This window comes from Populus trichocarpa, chromosome 15 (assembly GCF_000002775.5).
Source record: "Populus trichocarpa isolate Nisqually-1 chromosome 15, P.trichocarpa_v4.1, whole genome shotgun sequence".
NCBI lineage: Eukaryota > Viridiplantae > Streptophyta > Magnoliopsida > Malpighiales > Salicaceae > Populus > Populus trichocarpa.
In genome coordinates, this window is record NC_037299.2 from 13,614,083 (window position 1) to 13,633,112 (window position 19,030).

Below are 19,030 nucleotides of genomic sequence, written 5' to 3' on the forward strand. Positions count from 1 at the left end.
TCTAATAATTATATTTTTTTAAGAGATAAATATTCCAATAAACAAGCCGTTTTTCTAATAATGCAATTCATTTGGACCCTTTACATCCACTATTTTTCTTATTCAAAGATCAACCCCTTGTCTCATGGAGGTTTTTTCCGTTCTTGTTTCGAATAAGGCGTTCAGAGCCGCATTTTAAACCCTGCCTTGTTTTTTTCCAAAGAACAAGGCGTTCTTGTTCGAATAAGAAACATGAATTTATTATCTAATAAATTTTTCCCTTTTTAATACTCTTATGGAGGTTTCAGAGGAATCCTGAACAAGGCGTTCTTGAATTTATTATCTCATGGAGGATTTTTTTTTTTTTTTTTAACTAGGGGTACGAGTGTTACTCTTGCATAAAAGTTTGTACCGTGTGGTAAGTTTCTTTTGGACAGGTACAAGTAAGAAGATTGAATATTCAGCTGCGTCCTAAGAGGGGTTGAACAGTACTACAGTTTGCTATTTTTTATTTATTTATTTTTTGTAATAATCGAATTTTATTAAAAAGAAACTAGAGCCAAAATTGGAGGCTAAATAGCGAAAAGGAATACAAGGAGAAAGAAACTGAAAATACAGGAAGGGATACAAGAAAGAAATACCCAAACAAGCCTTATGAGCCTATGAATATAACTCTATGAGGAAGACCATAAAGGGATTCCCTCCAGAAAGACCTCTAAACAAATCAAATCCTATGTATAATTAAGAAGTTTTTATCAATTAAATTCAATCATAAAGCGAGGCGATGAAGAACGATGTATCCCAATCACAAATCTTTTTCTAACCATCCAAATTTCCCATACTATGCCAAAGGCTTAATAGCATTATTATTGCATTGCATTGCTCTGAAATTTCCCTTTAACAAGTGAAAACCATGTAAGTAATAATAGTTCATCCATACTTTTTTAATATTTCATGATTAAAAAAAATGCGAGACTCTGCATTGGGTGATCATCCTTCAAGCATTTTTATATTATTTTCTTGTTTTTTCTCCTAGCTATTCATTTCTTGTGTTAAATAACAAATCCAACTCTCTCTCTCTCCCCCTTAATTACCCTAATTATTTTAGGTTCTATCTATGATGTGAAATCCGAACTTTACGATTAATTAATAATAGCTAGCTTGTACCCCACCATTCCATGACTCCTGATTATTAAGAGATGAAGACTATTTGTATAATGACAATCATTGACTTGATGTTAATGGTGTGTTTATTTTTATTTTTTAAATTTTTTTTTTAAATTTTTTTTTTTATTTTTTTTTTGTGTTTTTAGATCGATTTGATGTATTAACATAAAAAATAAAATTTAAAATATAAAAAAATATTATTTTAATATATTTCAAAATAAAAAACACTTTGAACAATAATTATTACCACAATCACTACAACATTTAATATTTTTTCCGGCGGAATTTTTCCGTCGATGTGAAATTACTATTCCGTCTATGAAAATTTTACCAACTAATTTATCAATGGGATCCGTCCGTCGAAATAATATTTGTCGATAGTTTCATTATCTGTCGCTAATTTCTAATGGTAAAAAAAAACTGATAGTTTTACAGACAGTAAATGCGAGCTCTTTTTTTTTTTTTTTTTTGCTTCATTTCATCGTAATTCCCTCAGAAAAATTGTTATATAACAAAAAAGAAAAATTGGAATGACAATATTTACATGGTTAGCCTTCAGACGATAGCCATGGATGAAAACTTGTAGAAAGAAAATTAGGAGCATTGGCCACCAGTACTGAGCTGTAGATATTCAAGTCAATCACAAGTCATCCCACTAGAAGACTTTAGGATAGGGCCAATAATTTAAAACAATAAAGGTGCAATTACGAGAGAAAAAAAATGCAAAAGTGCGAAACCATGGCTAATAATTTATTCGGTATGATTGAAGTTTTCTATTTTTTTTATAGTAATAACCTTTTAATTAAAACAAAACTTTGATAAATAAAATTTAAACATTTTATGTGTCTCCCACTAGAATAATCCAACAAACTTACAGCTCAGAGCGTGATTTGTGACTATTAGTCTGGCTGCCATTCTACAGCCATGGGCGAAACAATCAGGCAGAAAATAGACTGCTCTGGCGCCCTTTTCTTCTTCTTTTTATTTTATTATTATTTCTTTCTTCTTCTTCTTCTTCTTTTACATTAGGGCAATTTTCTTAGAATCTCTGACAATTATGTTTCCGGAACAGTTTGTAGGATATGAACCTAACCCCACAAATAGAGGTGACTGTCAAATAACATCCATATGCTTTGCGTAAGGATCATTCAGTAAAGATGCAATACTTTTCATCGGTTTTCCTTTGGGTGTATATTCATTTCCATCTTGTATAGGAGATCTCTAACTGATAAATTGGTGTGTAGGTATTTTCAATACTCAACTTGTCAAGTGACTTGTTGAAGATTTTACTTGAGGTTTTTCTGTTAGTTTATCTGCTAAACAGTCTTCAAATATTACTGAAGGGAGTGAATCATCACATCTACCATGGAAAAAGATGCATGGTTAGTTATAACAAGGAGCCCGTATGGAAAAGAGTAACGCATCTGCAATTGAAAGAGATTCCTGTCTGTAGATTTCAACAACATTCAATTTGCACAAAATAATTTGGATTTTCCATGTGAACAAGGTAACCTCCTGAATACAGTACAGCAGACAATGAAATTGAGATGCTGTATGGAGAAAAGAGGGAACCTATGCCCATAGGCTTCATAAGAACCTCAGAATCATGATTGTCCATACTATTTTCCCATTGTTTCCTGTGAAAAGAGGGAACCTATGTCCATAGGCTTCATTTTTTACTCAGATCTTGTTTCCTGTGAAAAGAGGGAACCTATGCCCATAGGCTTCATTTTTTACTCAGATCATGAAACAGTCATCTAACATTAACTATTGGTCTAGCACATGGTTCAAAGTCTCAAAGGAAAACCAGACAACATTAAGTGGTATAATGTGCCTAACTCCCATACCATGGTAGAGCATTTGCCATTTAGCTCAAAGTTTAAGCTTCTCGGTACAAGGCCACTTCATAAAGCCACACCAAACACAAGCACAATCAAAGTGGATTTTCTATGCTACCACAACAAACTTCACTCTCGCAAACTGGTGCCTCTGTGAGTCATGTAGTACTCTGCCAGGCAAAACGTTGTGGTATGAATTTCTAGTAAGACTAATTGTTGTTTAATTTAAGTTTTTTGAAACATTGCTCAACGGCACATCAGTAATTTTCCATATTACATTAAATTTTTTCCAAGTAATTTCAATAAAATAAATAAGCTTTTCATCTTGACTTTCTGGGCAGTGGTTTGATTCTGAGGGAGATCAATTCTCCAACAAATAATTCAGTCAGTTTTTAACTTTTATACAGATATAATGTTGATAATTATAGTTTATATGGTGTTAGATAATTGTATCACTCAAATCATAGTATAAATCTCAAACTAGAGGGGTTAGACTATGTGGATCGGCTTCGTGAAGTCAGTCCAGTAATGGGCTAACTTTTCAGCAACCTAGCAGGAGCACTAGTTATAAGGCGAGCAAGAGTCGGGGAATACCTGGACCAATTGTATGCAGCATTTCCTTCTGACAGTAAGCCTTCCTTTCCAGTAGAGACAGTAGCTTTCTCCAAGTGTCTTATGTTTATAGATGACCTAGCCGATGTGACAATCATCAATATTGACAACCAATCCTTGCGAGACTCCTGCTTAGAAAAGACATACCATGATATTGTTATTGGTGCTCTTATGAAGAAGCCAATTCTGGAAAACAATGGTAGAAGAAAATGGCAACAACAGAAAAAATTGTTCAAGGAATTCACAGAACCCATGATAAGAAGGAAACATACTTACAAGCCAAGCATAAATGCAAGAGTAATGATTTGTAAAATGAATATGTAACGAATAGAAACATAAAATAAACAGCCATAAAGTTTACTAAATTACCACTGCTGCCATTGTTTCCATTCTTTATAAATTTGTTAAAAGTTTTTCCTTAAACATAGCATTACTCTGAATGCAATACCGCTGACTTCACCATGGTTTCTTTCAAGTCAGAGCTAAGAGGACCAACAGAGATTATCATTCTGTTGGATTACCTTCTTTCAACTGTCCCAATCATATATGTCTTTTAAATACAAATGAGAAATCCTTGTGTGATGGAGAAATTTCTTGACATTATAGCGATAAGCACTTGAAAAATCACAAGTGCATAAAATCTTATCATACTCAGTGATACTAATTTAATGCATTTAAGAGAAATTTCTTTTTCATAGGATTTGAGTTAGATAAATGAAATATATTTTTAAAATAGATTAAAAAAACAAAAGTTACTATATTCTCGAACACCCATTCCGTCCTAATTTTTTTCCTTTTTATAATGGATTAAATTGAGATATTGACACAAAAACAAAACTTGCTTACATCTAAACTGTCCAAAATGCATCGTGTTTTCAATTATATTTGATTGATTGAAATGTTATCTCACAATATTTATAATTTTTTTAAGTCTGAATCCAAATTAATTAATAAAATTCAACAAGTAAACAAGATAATCTCATTATTTATGTTGATCTACATGGTGTGCCTTTTCTCCAACCGCTATAATTCTTTTGGAAAAAGAATTGGAGTATGTCGACATTGGATGTATGGTGGTTTAGGGCTAACACATAGAAATTGTTTTGTTAATATATATAAAGAGAAGAGCAACACGTGTGGGAAATGGACAGAAAATCAAAAGGAAACTACAAAGACAAGAATGGTGCTTTAGAGAAGGTTAACATTGAGCTGAGAGGCCATCCGTGGAGGACGAAGACCTGTGATGATTGTATTTGCCGTCTGATTCTTCTGTTTCGTGCATGGAATGTGTACATTCTTGCATTAATCTATCGCTTATGTAATTATATTTTTTGGGTTTTGCTGGTTTTAAACACGTTCTGTACATGCTCAAGACGGAAAAATAAAAAAAACTATTGGTGAACAGGAACACATGAACTACTCTGGTTAACGTTTGGGTACAAAATAAACATAGTTAATAATGCTATTTTTTATATAAAAAATCCATCTGTTTTTAGATTTAATTATTAATAGAATGAAACTAATTTATTAATATATTATTAATGATAAACTAATTTCAATTAAACACATTTTTACGGAGTCACATTAATTTAATTGTTTTTTATTTTCTTATAAAATCTAGACTTGCTAGGTTATGGGCCGAGGAGCATGCTATGGCAATGTCTGAAAGAAGCAAAGGGTTCCGTTTTAAAGGCTCCTTGAGTGGCATTAGCTCAGTAGCAGGGATGAATTTTCTGCCCTGTTTTCCTTAAGAAATACAAAGACAAACGACAGGACTCTAATATTTTGTTTGGTGGTTTTTTATTTTGAAGTTATCTTTAAATTTAACTTGTTTAGCATGCAAATTTAGGTAGGAGCACACACGGAGACAGAACTGGAAGATAGGAAACTCAGAATTGAAGATGCAAAGAATGCTACATTTGCTGCCATGGATGAAGGGATAGTACCTGGTGGTGGTGCAACAAATGTACATCTCTCGGAGCAGATCTCCTCAATAAAAAATTCCATGAAAGATGAAGATGAGAAGATTGGTGCTGATATTGTTGCAAAGGTCAGTTCTCGGTTCCTTTCTTTTTTCAAAAGTTATTTTCTTCACACTTTCGCCTCACTAGGATTTGATCTAAGGTGATTTTCTTTTCTTTTGTGAGATGTCCCTTTTATGCTCATTTCTTTATTTGGATTGGTGAATTTTGCGTCTCAAATAGAAATAAGCAGCGTTTGTGAATGAGTTACCATGCACAAGTGCTATATGGGCTGGTGCTAAAGCAGATTATTGCACAAGACTTGTAAAACGGACCAAGGTTCCTTTCATAATTAGTGATAAAGTTGGACATCCTTGTGAAATGGTTATAAATGCAGGGCGTAGTGGTTTCTAAATGACTATAATGGGAAATTTCTTCTCCGATTTAGTAACACATACCAATGATGCATTACAGGCACTTCTTGCACCTGCAAAAACAATTGCAACTAATGCAGGGGTTGATGGAGCAGTTGTGGTGGATAATATTCGATCTTGTGACTGGAGAACTGGTTACAATGCAATGACTGGTAGATATGAAGATCTTCTCAATGCAGGGGTGGTAGATCCTTGTAGAGTTTCTAGGTGTGCACTTCAAAGTGCTGTCTCAATTGCTGGGATAGTTCTAACAACTCAAGCTGTGCTGGTTGAAAAAATAAAGAAGCCCAAGCCCGCTGTCCCTTGTGTTCCTGGAATTACACCTTGAGAAAAATGGAAAAGAGCTGATAAAATTGTAGAAAGAAGCTGAAGAAATTTTATTGCTCTGATGGCTCACATCAACAGTTTTGAGTTGGCTGGTCAGAATGCAACTTGAAGGTGAAGCAAGTCTCTTCAACAAGCCTTTACAACTTCTGGGATCACCAGGTGGATCATGCTTGAGACCACAAAAGCATCAAATGCCATAATGAAAGACTTTGCATTTGTCTGGAAATGCTTGGTTCTCCCTGCTGAAACATCGACGACTTCTCCCCTAAATTTTGTGTTTGGTCTCTGTTATATTTGATTTTCTGGCTGGTTTCCTGTCAAGAAACTCACTACTATTCCAGTAACTCAGCAAGTAGCCATATAGGAAGAGTAATCCCCATATCCAGATGCCCTCTTTAAAATCTTCAACTGAAGTTAGTCACTGACACAATTCAAGCAGAAAATCACCTTTATTTTATCAATTATATTTTCCCTTGACTGCTATATGATTCATCTGTCAATTTTATTTGAACGAGGTTTTGGTCTTTTGCCATGAAATTTAATTGATTTTTGTATGCTATTGGATGATTGCCTTGTAGTGTTATAAAACATGTTCTGCTGTTTGAGAAGCAGCCTGCTCCATCTTTTGTGAGTTTTCAAATGTTTGATTTTTCAACATATTTTCTTTTTGTTTTGAATGAGAAGCGCACACGTACATCCTCTATCATTTTCATGGAAATGGACTTAGCCCCGGTGCTCGAAAACTAAATGAAATATTTCAGTTTGGGCATGTGCTTATGTGGCTGCGTTGAAGTGCAGGAGTAAATCTCATGTAGATTATTATCAATGATGTCAAGAGTATAGAGAACAGATTTCCCTTCTCAATCCCTACTCTAAATATGAAAATCATTTTCTTCTTCTTGCTTACTTTCTCTCCTTTCTCGACATCCATGTCATTACCATCCCCCTTTCTCCTCAGTCGTACCCAATGCACCTTCTAATATAAGCTCATGAATATTACTAGTACTCATGAACGCTCTTCCTTTTGACACACTTCCCATCTTTCTTACTTTCATCTCTTTTCTCATCTTCCTCTTCCTCTTCCTTTTGACACAATTCCGTTTAACGATTTCAAAGTTCCCCTCCCAATCAGTCTTTGCTTGAAAAATCAGCTACGCATTGAATCCACTAACTTTAAGTGGAAATTAGAGGCTGCAACCCTGTCCACTTCCTGGGAATCTCCACAACCTTGAAAAATCAGCAACGCATTTAGTGCTCCCATCACATTCTCCAATATCTCCCCTCTCGCCATCCAAATCACCCTGACCTTAACCACACCACCTGGATTCATATCAAGTATCATTGCTTTTCAGACATTCTGAATTTTGATCCTTCCAATTCCTATGTTTCAAATCAACTGCCACAACGTTCCTATTCGTCTTGAAAAATGCTTTCTACGGAAACAGCCTTTTTATCCACAACAGACGCATCATAAGTGTCTCATAACTTCTGCTTTGCTTCAAGTAGTCCATTATTAGACTTCATTTTTTGAATCGCAAGCACTTCACTGGGATGTTTTCAGCTGTTATATTCAATTAGGGTTCTGTTGGAGTTTGCAAAGGGTTTTGGATGTTCTTTGTTTTGGAGTTTCATGATCTTGGAAAGATACTAATGGATTTTTGCAGGGAAGCACGGATCGTCAACGAGGATGTTCTAGTGTTGTTGTAGATTCTTATCCAAGACTTGTATCATTTGATGATGTAATGTGAATTGCTAGAAATATATAAAGTGTATGGCTAGCCCAATAATAAAAGTTTCGTAAGGGAACTGAAGCAGCCTACCATAAGACAAGATCTATTAGATTTTTTGAAGCCCAGAGGAAAGATACAGAGACGCTCTGTTTTTGTTTGGTAAATAAAGACTTTTTCTGGCTGTAGGTTTGGTCTTGTCTCAATTCAGGAAATCTCACTTATAATTCAGCATAATCGCGTAAACCCTTGAAAACTGTTGAAAATTACAAAATGTTTTGATGCCAAGGCCCGTTGGTCTTCCAGGTACAAAATTAACCTGAACCTTGAGAGAAAATTATGCCTACAATTCTACAACAGAGTTTTTGAACAGAAGCAGCATTCCTTATCACAGGGCTGGGAAGAATAGGGGGACGATCCATTCAAGAGTTAAGACCTTGCAGTTTTGAATTTTTAATACGAGGTTTTTTAGATTCAAATCCTGGAAAAGTTCGAGGGGGTAGAGATTTGAGATTAGAGGATGGCTATCTCCTATTTTTAATACGAGGTTTTTGCAACTCTAAATTGTGTTAGGTATTACTTATTTGTTTCTTTCTAAGAGGGAAGCTGTAACAGTGTCAAATGTGCATGGGATGCACGCTTCGGCAGGCTGGCCAAAACAGGCCCTAAGGGTGCTGGTAGCCATGCCAACAGGGGCAGAAATCAGCAGCGCAGATTTATGCGGCTGTAGGTTCGTCCAAGGAAAATCGGCAGCGCAGATTGTTGACGAACATTGACTTGACGATGGACTGTCCAGGCCACGCAGGAAAACTCGTCAGGGGGATAGGCTGACGAGAACTGGGGCTGTCGAGGAATTCGGCAGCGAAGACAGTGGCAGCCTGCACGCAGATGCGAATTCGGCAGCGCGCAGCAGCTTGTGCAAGTCAGGGGCTTGACTTGGCACGATGTAAAACTTGGACGAAGGACTGTCCAAGGCATGTGAATGACTCACCAGATGACGCAGCAAGAGCTGGCAGTTGGGGCTGCCAAATGGGCATGCAGAACGTGGGTAGTGGCAGTTATGGATATCCAAGATCATGGGATCATGGGGGCTGAACATGGGGGCTGACCAGGGGTTACTCTCAACCCACTAAAGATCATGGGGGATCATGGGGGGAAAACCTCCCACTACTTGGTAGATAATGGGGCCACTATGTTCATGGGTGAACATGGGTGAGATAGTGTCCCACTAATTCCTTAAAAGTAGGAATGGGGGGTGTGCCTTGTAAATGCTTGTCTATAAATACTTGTTGTAGCTTTTGGTTGAGGGGGCGGCATGTATGGGCATGCAGCAGCATGCGTTGGGAATGTTCATCATGTAGGGCATGCAAGAACATGTAGAGCACTAGTTAGAGGTAGCTTGGTGTAGCATGCAATCTTTGTGCATAGCACACATACGGAATTGTGTATAGTTTCCTTTGTTAATGAGATCAATAAAGGTTGGGAAAGAGTTCTTATAAAGCTTGTTGTGCACTTTGATTCTTATTCTTGCTTGTGTATTCCGCTTGCTTAGTTACTAGGCAAACACGAGTGGGATTGACGAGGGAAGGGTGAGTCTAGCGAGGGACTAGGCTGCCGCACGGGTCTATTCGCGGAGCGAAAAATTACCCCGTGACAGAAGCCCTCTTTAGACCCGGAGGAATAAATATGGAATTTCAACGTGACAAATGACGTTATTTGATCTTTCAGGACGAGTTTGGTTTGATTGTGGAAATTTCATTATTGTACGGTCTTTGTGTTGGATTTGGATTGTTTATTACTCTCCAAAAAAAATATGTAGTAGGAAGGCAATTGATACAAATGAAGGCAATAAATTACATGATTCATGACATTCACCAAGTTCATCTAAAATGATGCTTTGGACGGAATATCTAACATAGACTTGATTATTGAATATTACATTTTGCCAAACAAGTTGCTCTTCACAAACGCCCAAGTATACTGTAAAAATTCAGCCAATAACATTTCTGTGAACCATTATATCTTCCAATTCCATCGTGGAGAATAGCTTTGGCAATGGAGGCCATCGAGTTGTAAGCTCTGTAGAAACCTGTCGCATTGTTGGCTGATAGTGAGGATCGGTCTGCAAGCAAGCAAACGCCAGTTTTGCAACATGTGCCACACCGTCCGCAAGCTCGTTTTCAGGAGGTGGGAGGCGCTGGTCTAAGACATCCTTCAAGACTGTATTGTGACCAATGGGTGATGATGAGGAGGTGGAGGCAGATACCATCAGAGATGAGATGAAATCGCCAGGATGCTTTCCCATCATTACTTCCAATGTTAATACTCCAAAGCTATACACATCACACTGCTCATCCACTTTCATTGTGTATGCCAACTCTGCAAAAGCGGTTGGTCATGCTATATTTTGCCAAAATAATTTACTGCACCTATTTTGTTTTCAAGTGATTTTGTAAACTAACATACTGTAGAAGGTGATATTGAAACTTAACTACATACCTGGAGCTGTGTACCCAAAGGTGCCAGCAAATGATGTCCAATTGGACGAGTCAGGCATTAAGAGCCTGGCTGTGCCGAAGTCAGAGACATGAGCCTCATATTCTGAATCCAAAAGAACATTGTTGCTGGAAATGTCTCTATGAATAATCGGAGGGGAGCAGTCATGGTGCATGTAGGATAAAGCATTGGCTACGCCTTTGATAAGATTCATCCTTTTATCCCAATCCATCTTTCCTGCTTGTTCCTCGTCGTTCAGTACCTTTCTTAAACTTCCCCTTTCAACAAATTCATAGACCAAAAATGAGTGTTTGGCATGCGAGCAGAAACCATACAGCTTCACAATATTTCGATGCCGTATACCCATTAAGACATCAATCTCGCTTCTAAAAGCTTTCAAGCTGCTCATCTCAACTTCTGGTGTTTGGTGGAATTTCTTCACGGCAAGGACTTGTTCTGATGGAAGTACAGCTTTGTATACAACTCCATACCCTCCAGTACCAATGCAATATTTGGATTCGAATTCCTCAGTAGCCTCAATGATGTCCTCGTAGCGCAGATCCCCACCAGGGCACCATCTCGCGGTAACATCTCTTTGTGGTGTTTCCACTAACCTTTTCTTTCTTCTGCTTTGGAAAAAGATAAGAAAACCTACAATCAGGCCCAACAAACTACCCAGCAGAGAAAATACTGTCAAAAAGACAACTTTGGGGCCCTTCTTGTGCACAGTTTTGTTTTTCACGAGATCAGAACAAGCCTCCAAACCAGTTGCATTGCCACACAGGTTGGTGTTGTTGCAAATTGCTTCAAATGGTGCCTCGCGAAAGGCTTTGATGTCAGGAATGGGACCCTCTAGCTTGTTATAGGATACATCCACTTTAGTGAGGGCTTGCAGTCTACTAAAACTGGTTGGAATTAGACCAGACAGCATATTATGGGAGAGGTTTAATACCTCTAGCTGCTGCATCTGTCCAAGCTCCGGTGCTATACCTCCCATGAGGGAATTCCAACTGAGATCAAGACTTTGAAGAGACTGTAAATACCCCATCTCAGCAGGAATACTCCCTGCGAATCTATTCTTGCTCATATTCAATAATATCAGTTTTGAGCACTTGCCAAGCTGTTTAAGAATTGTTGCACTAAAATTGTTCGCGGCCAGGCCAAGCCTTTGGAGATCAGATAGCGATGCGACATCGAAAGGAATATCACCTGAAAGTCTGTTATCGTTGAGTGCAAGTTCAATCAACTTCAAATTTCCCAATTCCTTTGGAATTCTCCCAACTAGTTGATTTGACGAGAGGTCAAGAGCTTGTAGATGAGCTGCCTTTCCAAGCGCAGCTGGTATTTCTCCAGATATTTTGTTTCCAGAAATTCTGAAGGCTGTCAGATTGTTAAACTGCTCCCAATTCAATGAAAGTTCACCATGCAATTCATTATCACTCAAATCCATGTAGTTCAAATGAGGATGTGTGCCAAAAGCTTCAGATATGTTTCCGCTAAGTTGGTTTCTCTCAAGTCTGAGTCTCAACAAGCTGCTGCAGTTTCTCAAGCTTTTCGGGATAGGTCCCGTGAAATAATTTTCAGATGCAGAAAAATATAAAAGTGATCCACCAAGGCACACATCTCGTGGTAGATTACCAGACAATCTATTAGAAAATATTTGTAACGCAAACAAATGTGTAAGGTTGTTCATTTCTGGAGGAATGGGACCAGAAAGATTGTTATTCCCAACGATAAATGCAGATAATCTTTTTAAATTGCCTAGAGATGCAGGTATTGTACCAGTTAGATTATTAAATGCTAAATTTAAAATAGTGAGAGAACTGGTCAGGTTTTCAATAAAAATAATGGAACCAAAAAGATTATTATTCCAAAGTTTAAGTACAGATAAGTTTTTTAAATTTTCTAAAGATGTTGGTATTGTACCACTTAGATTATTAGAGGACAAATTTAAACTAGTGAGAGATACCAAATTTCCAACTTCTGGTGGAATGTTGCAAGAAATGTTATTGAAAGACAAGTCAAGGATGTTGAGGTTAGAAAGGTTACCTATATGTGAAGGTACATAACCATAAAGGGAGTTGTAGCTAAGGGTAAGCTCAATCAAGTTAGGAAAGGAAGAGAATCTGAGACTATTAAGCGTACCTCTCAAACTAGAATTGGACAGACTTATGTTGGTGACACTACCAGACTGGTCGCAACTGATTCCGAACCAGTTGCAAGGGCTGTCTCCAGCCCAAGAAGACAGGAGAGACTGGCTTTGGTTGTCAAGACTGACTTTCCATTCCAGAAGAGCTTCCGCTTCCTTCCTTCCATTTGCTGCTTCAGCAGCTCCAGTACTAGCCGAGTAAGCAAAAGAAGCAAAGAAGGAAGCATAAGCAAGTAAGGAAAAAACCATAAAAGGTGTGGAAAAGAGAAAGATGTGGGAAGCCATGGCCTTGGTGGTTTAATTTCTTAAAAAGGATGTATAAAATGATTTGCCCTGCACACGTATATATATGGAAAAGAAATGATAGATTATAAATTCATGAGTAAGATTGAAAGAAAGGTGCAGCTGGACAGGGTAACAACATTCAATCTTGACCGGAAATAAAGTCTTTTGATTTTTAATTTTGATTTATTTATCAAATTTTAATTTGTTTTTAATTTTATTTTTGGATCCTGATTTTTTTAAAAAAAATTTGATCTTTGATCTCTTAAAATTTTTTTGTTTTGGATTTTTTTGTTAATTTTATTTTTTTTAATTTTACCCCTTAATTAAATTAAATTGAATAATAACTTCCTACAAAGTTCATTTAGAAAAATGAAGTTTATTATTTTATCCTTCAAAATTTAGTTCTTTTTAAAATTAAGTCTTTTTTTTTTCTATTAGATTATTTTGTTTACAGGTTTTAAAATCTCAACCCAATAGCTTAAGCTATTAAGTAAGGTCTTAAGATATGATTTATATTATTCTCTAACACACTTCCTGAAGTAAAAGCCTTTTGGACTTGAAACTTGCACAAGTCCACAACACCTTGTGCCTATTTTTTATTAAATAAATGAGGATGGTGAGATTCGAACTCGTGACCGCTTGAGAGTCACAATGATTTTCCCTGCATACATTTATACAAGGGACTCACAAGGTGGAAACTTCCTTGAGCAGGATTTTGTTTTGTCTATGATGTGAAATCCGAACTTTACAATTAATAATAGCTACCTTGTACCTTCCATGACTCCTGATTATTATTAAGAGATGAAGACTATTTGTATACTCCCAATCCTTGACTTGCATGTTAACAGTGTTTTTGAAAAAAAATAAAATAATTTTTTTTATTTTTAAATCATTGATATTAAAAATAAATTTAAAAAATAAAAAATTATTTCTAAATATTTTAAAATAAAAAATATTTTAAATTAAAAACAACAACTGCTACAACACTGACTACACTAAACTTTATGGTTTCTTTTAGCATCATGACTAGAAATTTTATACAAAGCAAGAAAATAGAATATTTCAGCAAAATGTCTAACCTTTTATTCTATTTATTTAAGTGTCTAAAATTTATTTGACTTTATTTTTGCAAATCTTGTACTATTAAAAATCCTATGAAAAATTTTATATGCTTATAATATTTCATGTGTTGATATTTTCTTTTCTTCGTATATTCAACCTTTAGTCGTTCAACCTCAAAGCATCACCATCTTCACTAGCCAAGGAATCCGATCACACCAGCCCGAAACCAACTGCCCCTTTCAATGGATTGGCTTGTTTGATGCTCATGTTGAATCGATCTGGCTTTAAATATGAAAAGAACAGCTCGTCATTTAACAAAATATATCTTTCTAAATCGTAGCTTTTTGTAAAAATATCTATTTTAATTATAATAGAACCATATAAAAATAGATTTTTAAAATTAACTTACATATATCTAATAATTATATTTTTTTAAGAGATAAATATTCCAATAAACAAGCCGTTTTACATCCACTATTTTTCTTATTCAAAGATCAACCCCTTGTCCCTTGTCTCATGGAGGTTTTAATTTTCCGTTCTTGTTTCGAATAAGGCGTTCCAGAGGCGCAATTTAAACCCTGCCTTGGTTTTTTCCAAAGAACAAGGCGTTCTTGTTCGAATAAGAAACTAATTTATTATCTAATAAATTTTTCCCTTTTTAATACTCTTATGGACGTTGATGGCTTGTCTCTTGGTAAGCCAGGCCCCTCTGGAATAGGTGGTGTACTGCGAAATCATCATGGACATCTTCTCGGTGTGTTCTCTGTTCCAGTTGGTATTTTAGACTCCAATATTGCTGAGTTAAGGGCTATTGTCAAAGCCATTGAACTTTCAGCATCTAATTGTCTCTTCCACCATCAACATCTCATCATAGAATCTGACTCTGTCAATGCTATTAGCTGGATGAATAAGCCTCACAGCCATCCCTGGAAGCATCATAATCTGTTCTCCTCTGTTAATAGGCTGAAAGTATATTTTGGTTCAATCACCTTCTCCCATATCTTTCGTGAAAGTAATTGCATGGCAGACTGCATGGCTAAACAAGGAGTGCAGAGATCAAGTGAATTTGTTGCCTGGCTTTGACTCCACCTTTTTTCTGTGGCCTTGCTCTTGTGTCTTCTCCCACTATGTCTTTGAGTTATTTTCGTTTTTGTTTTGTAGAGGAATGTTTATCTTTGAGCTCATTCGGATGGCTATTCTAAGTTTTTCTTTGCTTTTGTTTTTCTTATACTGCGCTTTATTCTATTTATGGCTTTTTGTCATAGTAAGATATTGTGTAGTTTCTGTACTACTCCCGCCAGGCTTTGGCGTTTAAATAATATACACATCTTTCAAAAAAAAAAATGGAGGTTTCAGAGGAATCCTGAACAAGGCGTTCTTGAATTTATTATCTCATGGAGGATTTTTGTTTTTGTTTTTGTTTTTTGTTTACTAGGGGTATGAGTGTTACTCTTGCATAAAAGTCTGTACCGTGTGGTAAGTTTCTTTTGGACAGGTACATGTAAGAAGATTGAATATTCAGCTGCGTCCTAAGAGGGGTTGAACAGTACTACAGTTTGCTATTTTTTATTTATTTATTTTTTGTAATAATCGAATTTTATTAAAAAGAAACTAGAGCCAAAATTGGAGGCTAAATAGCAAAAAGGAATACAAGGAGAAAGAAACTGAAAATACAGGAAGGGATACAGGAAAGAAATACCCAAACAAGCCTTATGAGCCTATGAATATAACTCTATGAGGAATTACCATAGAGGGATTCCCTCCGGATCTCTAAACAAATCAAATCCTATGTATAATTAAGAAGTTTTTATCAATTAAATTCAATCAGAAAGCGAGGCGATGAAGAATGAGCTCGAACGATGTATCCCAATCACAAATCTTTTTCTAACCATCCAAATTTCCCATACTATGCCAAAGGCTTAATAGCATTATTATTGCATTGCATTGCTCTGAAATTTCCCTTTAACAAGTGAAAACCATGTAAGTAATAATAGTTCATCCACAGTTCATGAAAAGATGATCCACAGTTTCTATAGCTTCATCACTAAAAGGTTACATAGACATACCAAGACAGAACAAACACCAGTTCTTTCTTGCTTCCACCGCTTAGAATCCGTAACATTTTGTTTCAAATGAGTACCTTTAATTTGGTCTAGAAGGCAATGCAGTTGGCCCATCTCTGTATGCCTCAAACCTCTCTTCCAAAATAATTTCCAATGCCAACCTTCATTAAAATAATCACCGGCCATATCTGAAATCATAGCTTGTGGTGATGTAGATAAGGCAAACAATCGCGGATATTGAAGCTTTAGAGGTCCATGATCTAGCCATGAATCTATCAAAAAATGCGTCCTCATTCCGTTTCCAACTGAAAAATGACAACAATTTTTCAATCATGCTGAAATGTCACCTTCATCATGTATAATGGAATATATACCAGACCATATACCTGGAAGAGAGTACTGAGAAAAATAAAGGAGACCATTTTCAAAACTAGTCTAATACTTCCTGTTAATAACATCATGCCATCCTCTATCGTGTTGGTCACTCAGCCTCCATAACCATTTGAAAAGAAGAGCTTTGTTTTTTCCCTCAATGGAACCCACTCCTAGACGGCCTCTTTTCTTATCTCGTACTACAACGTGCCAGGATACCTTGCTAATCTTTCTGGCCTCAATAAACCCACACCATAAAAATCTTCTCCGAATTGAGGTAATGGCTATAATCACCCCTATAGGCATTAGGAATATGGAGAAGTAGTAAAGATTGAGAGAATTCAACACCCTTTTCAACGAACATATACGCCCTGCTATACTTAAAAGCTTGCCTTTCCAATTTCCTAACCTTGATATGATCCGAGAGATAATTGGTTTCTAGGTTGATAACCTTTTTGGGGTTTGCACCAGTGGAAGGCCTATTCCTATTCCTCTACTGTAACCCGATGTGCAAGCTCTTTGAAACGATACTGACAATCCTTCCACTGCTATATCAAATTTTAACCAGAATCAACCTTAAACTTTGATATTTCTCTAATTAACCCCTTGATTTCATTAATTAAACTAATTCTAAGTTCAAATAAATCCCCAAACTTATCAATTCTTCAATTGAGCTCTTGATTTGATTAATTAAACTAATGCAAAGTTTAATTAAGTCCCTAAACTTCCAATTTATATCATCTTAACTCAAATTTCAATTTATTCTTTTTTCATTTCACTTTTTTCATCATCATTTTTATTATTTTTATATAAAGTAAGAAAATTTTAAAAAAAATTAAGATAAAATCAAAAATTCAAAAATTAAGTTATAACAACCACAGATATCATGATTCCAGGTTCGAAATTTATGTGCCAACAAACTCAATTTCTTAACCAGTGCGAAACTTCATCAAGCAGGTCATTATCCAAAGCAGGAGGTACAACGAACGCCAGCACCAAGTCCTTCAATCAAATGTGCGCCTGTGACAAATAAGAAAGCAATGCATCCATTCAGGATGTGATCAAATCACGAGAACTTTGCAGGTTTCAGACAGGCTTACATGATTCGATCAAAATTGATTGATTAACATTATTTGTGATAATAGAAGAAGGAATGAAGGTGACTAAGCTGATTCTAGTTCTCAATATGGTTTGAAAAATCGTGTCAGATAAATCACTGGAAAATTGGCATTACATCAAAGTTTATGTTAGAAGTTTATGATTTTATGTTATATCATTAGTCATAGTCTGAATGGTTAAACCATTCATTATCTGTAAATATTTAGGTTGGTTGAGCTTCTGCTCTTTGTACTTTCCAGGTTAACTATTTTGTTTTTTCAGTGACAGGGTAGCAATACTTGTGTAAACACTCTGCCTCCTATGTGTGGATAAATTTTTCAACTTTTTCTTTGTTTATGAAGTATGTATATTTTCATTTCCAGTGAAGTTTGGTGTTCTTTCTCTGCAGTTTGACAAGGGTTATATGTCGCCCCAATTCATCACAAACCAGGAAAAATCTTTGGTGGAGTTTGACAAGGCCAAAGTCCTAGTAACGGATCAGAAGATTGCAAATGTCCAAGAAATAGTTCCTGTGTTGGAGAAGACTACCCAACTCAGTGTCCCATTGTTAATCATTGCTGAGGATATCTCAAAGCTGGTTTTGGAAACACTAGTGGTGAACAAAATGAAAGGTTTGCTCAATGTTGCTGTTGTCAAATGCCCTGGATTTGGAGATCGAAAGAAAGCATTGTTGCAAGACATTGCTCTTATGACAGGTGAACTTGCATCTTTCTTTCCAACTTAAATTGGTTATTGTAAGTTGTGCTATATTGAAATATATTGACATATCAGTTAATGAATTATTTATCTTCCTCGTGAGTTGGGTTCGTGTTAGATATGTGAGCCTTCCTATGTGTGCACTGGCTGTTCTTATATGTTTGTGTATGACCCTTGCAGGTGCATAAACTTTTGAGTATATCATGTTAATTAAGATATCCTTTGATAATTACCTAGGTCTCATTTATAAGAATCGTTACTCTCCTCAATTATAAGAACTATTACTCTCTTTCATGCACTAGAAACAATAAATGTTTTACTTGGATGCTTTGTTAAGAATGTAAAATCCTTTGATGATTACCCAGGCCTCAATAAAAAAAATTATAACTACTTTTTACGCACTACAAATAATAAATTCTTTACTTGGATGCTTGCGCAAGATTGTATTCTGTTCTCATATTACTATCATAGGAAGGTCATTGCATCTGATATGCTGTGTAATTCATGCCATACCAAAACCATCAGGTGCTGATTTTCTCTCTGGTGATTTTGGGCTGACACTCGGAAGTGTAACCTCGGATCAACTTGGCATTGCACGAAAAGTTACCATAACAAGTAATTCAACAACCATAGTTGCTGACTCAGCTACCAAAGCTGAAATTCAGGCAAGAATTCTTCAGATAACAAAGGACCTCGCTGAAACAGATAATGCTGCCCTTTCAAGAAAGCTCTCAGAGAGAATT

The 19,030-nt window shown here is 36.1% G+C and overlaps 2 protein-coding genes across 29 annotated transcripts in view; one reads left to right on the forward strand and one right to left on the reverse strand.

Annotated features, from left to right (window-relative positions):
* LOC18105953 (chaperonin 60 subunit alpha 2, chloroplastic) overlaps positions 1–19,030 on the forward strand; it is a 58,478-nt gene that overhangs the window by 15,469 nt on the left and 23,979 nt on the right. For 2 of the 19 annotated variants that reach the window (XM_052447549.1, XM_052447552.1), the window contains exon 9: positions 6,032–6,235. The exons of 6 other annotated variants lie outside the window; for them this stretch is intronic. In XM_052447549.1, coding sequence (XP_052303509.1) covers positions 6,032–6,235 — 204 coding nt within the window. Of the gene's footprint in view, positions 1–5,445; positions 5,647–5,720; positions 5,740–5,800; positions 5,949–6,031; positions 6,881–19,030 lie in introns of those variants that run through there. 11 more of the 19 variants (XR_008057473.1, XR_008057472.1, XM_052447543.1 and 8 more) reach the window with 11 other exon arrangements.
* LOC18110403 (MDIS1-interacting receptor like kinase 2) overlaps positions 1–19,030 on the reverse strand; it is a 132,379-nt gene that overhangs the window by 7,928 nt on the left and 105,421 nt on the right. For 2 of the 10 annotated variants that reach the window (XM_052447535.1, XM_052447531.1), the window contains exon 3: positions 10,545–10,803. The exons of 7 other annotated variants lie outside the window; for them this stretch is intronic. In XM_052447535.1, coding sequence (XP_052303495.1) covers positions 10,545–10,803 — 259 coding nt within the window. Of the gene's footprint in view, positions 1–9,875; positions 10,135–10,544; positions 10,804–19,030 lie in introns of those variants that run through there. One more of the 10 variants, XM_052447511.1, reaches the window with a different exon arrangement.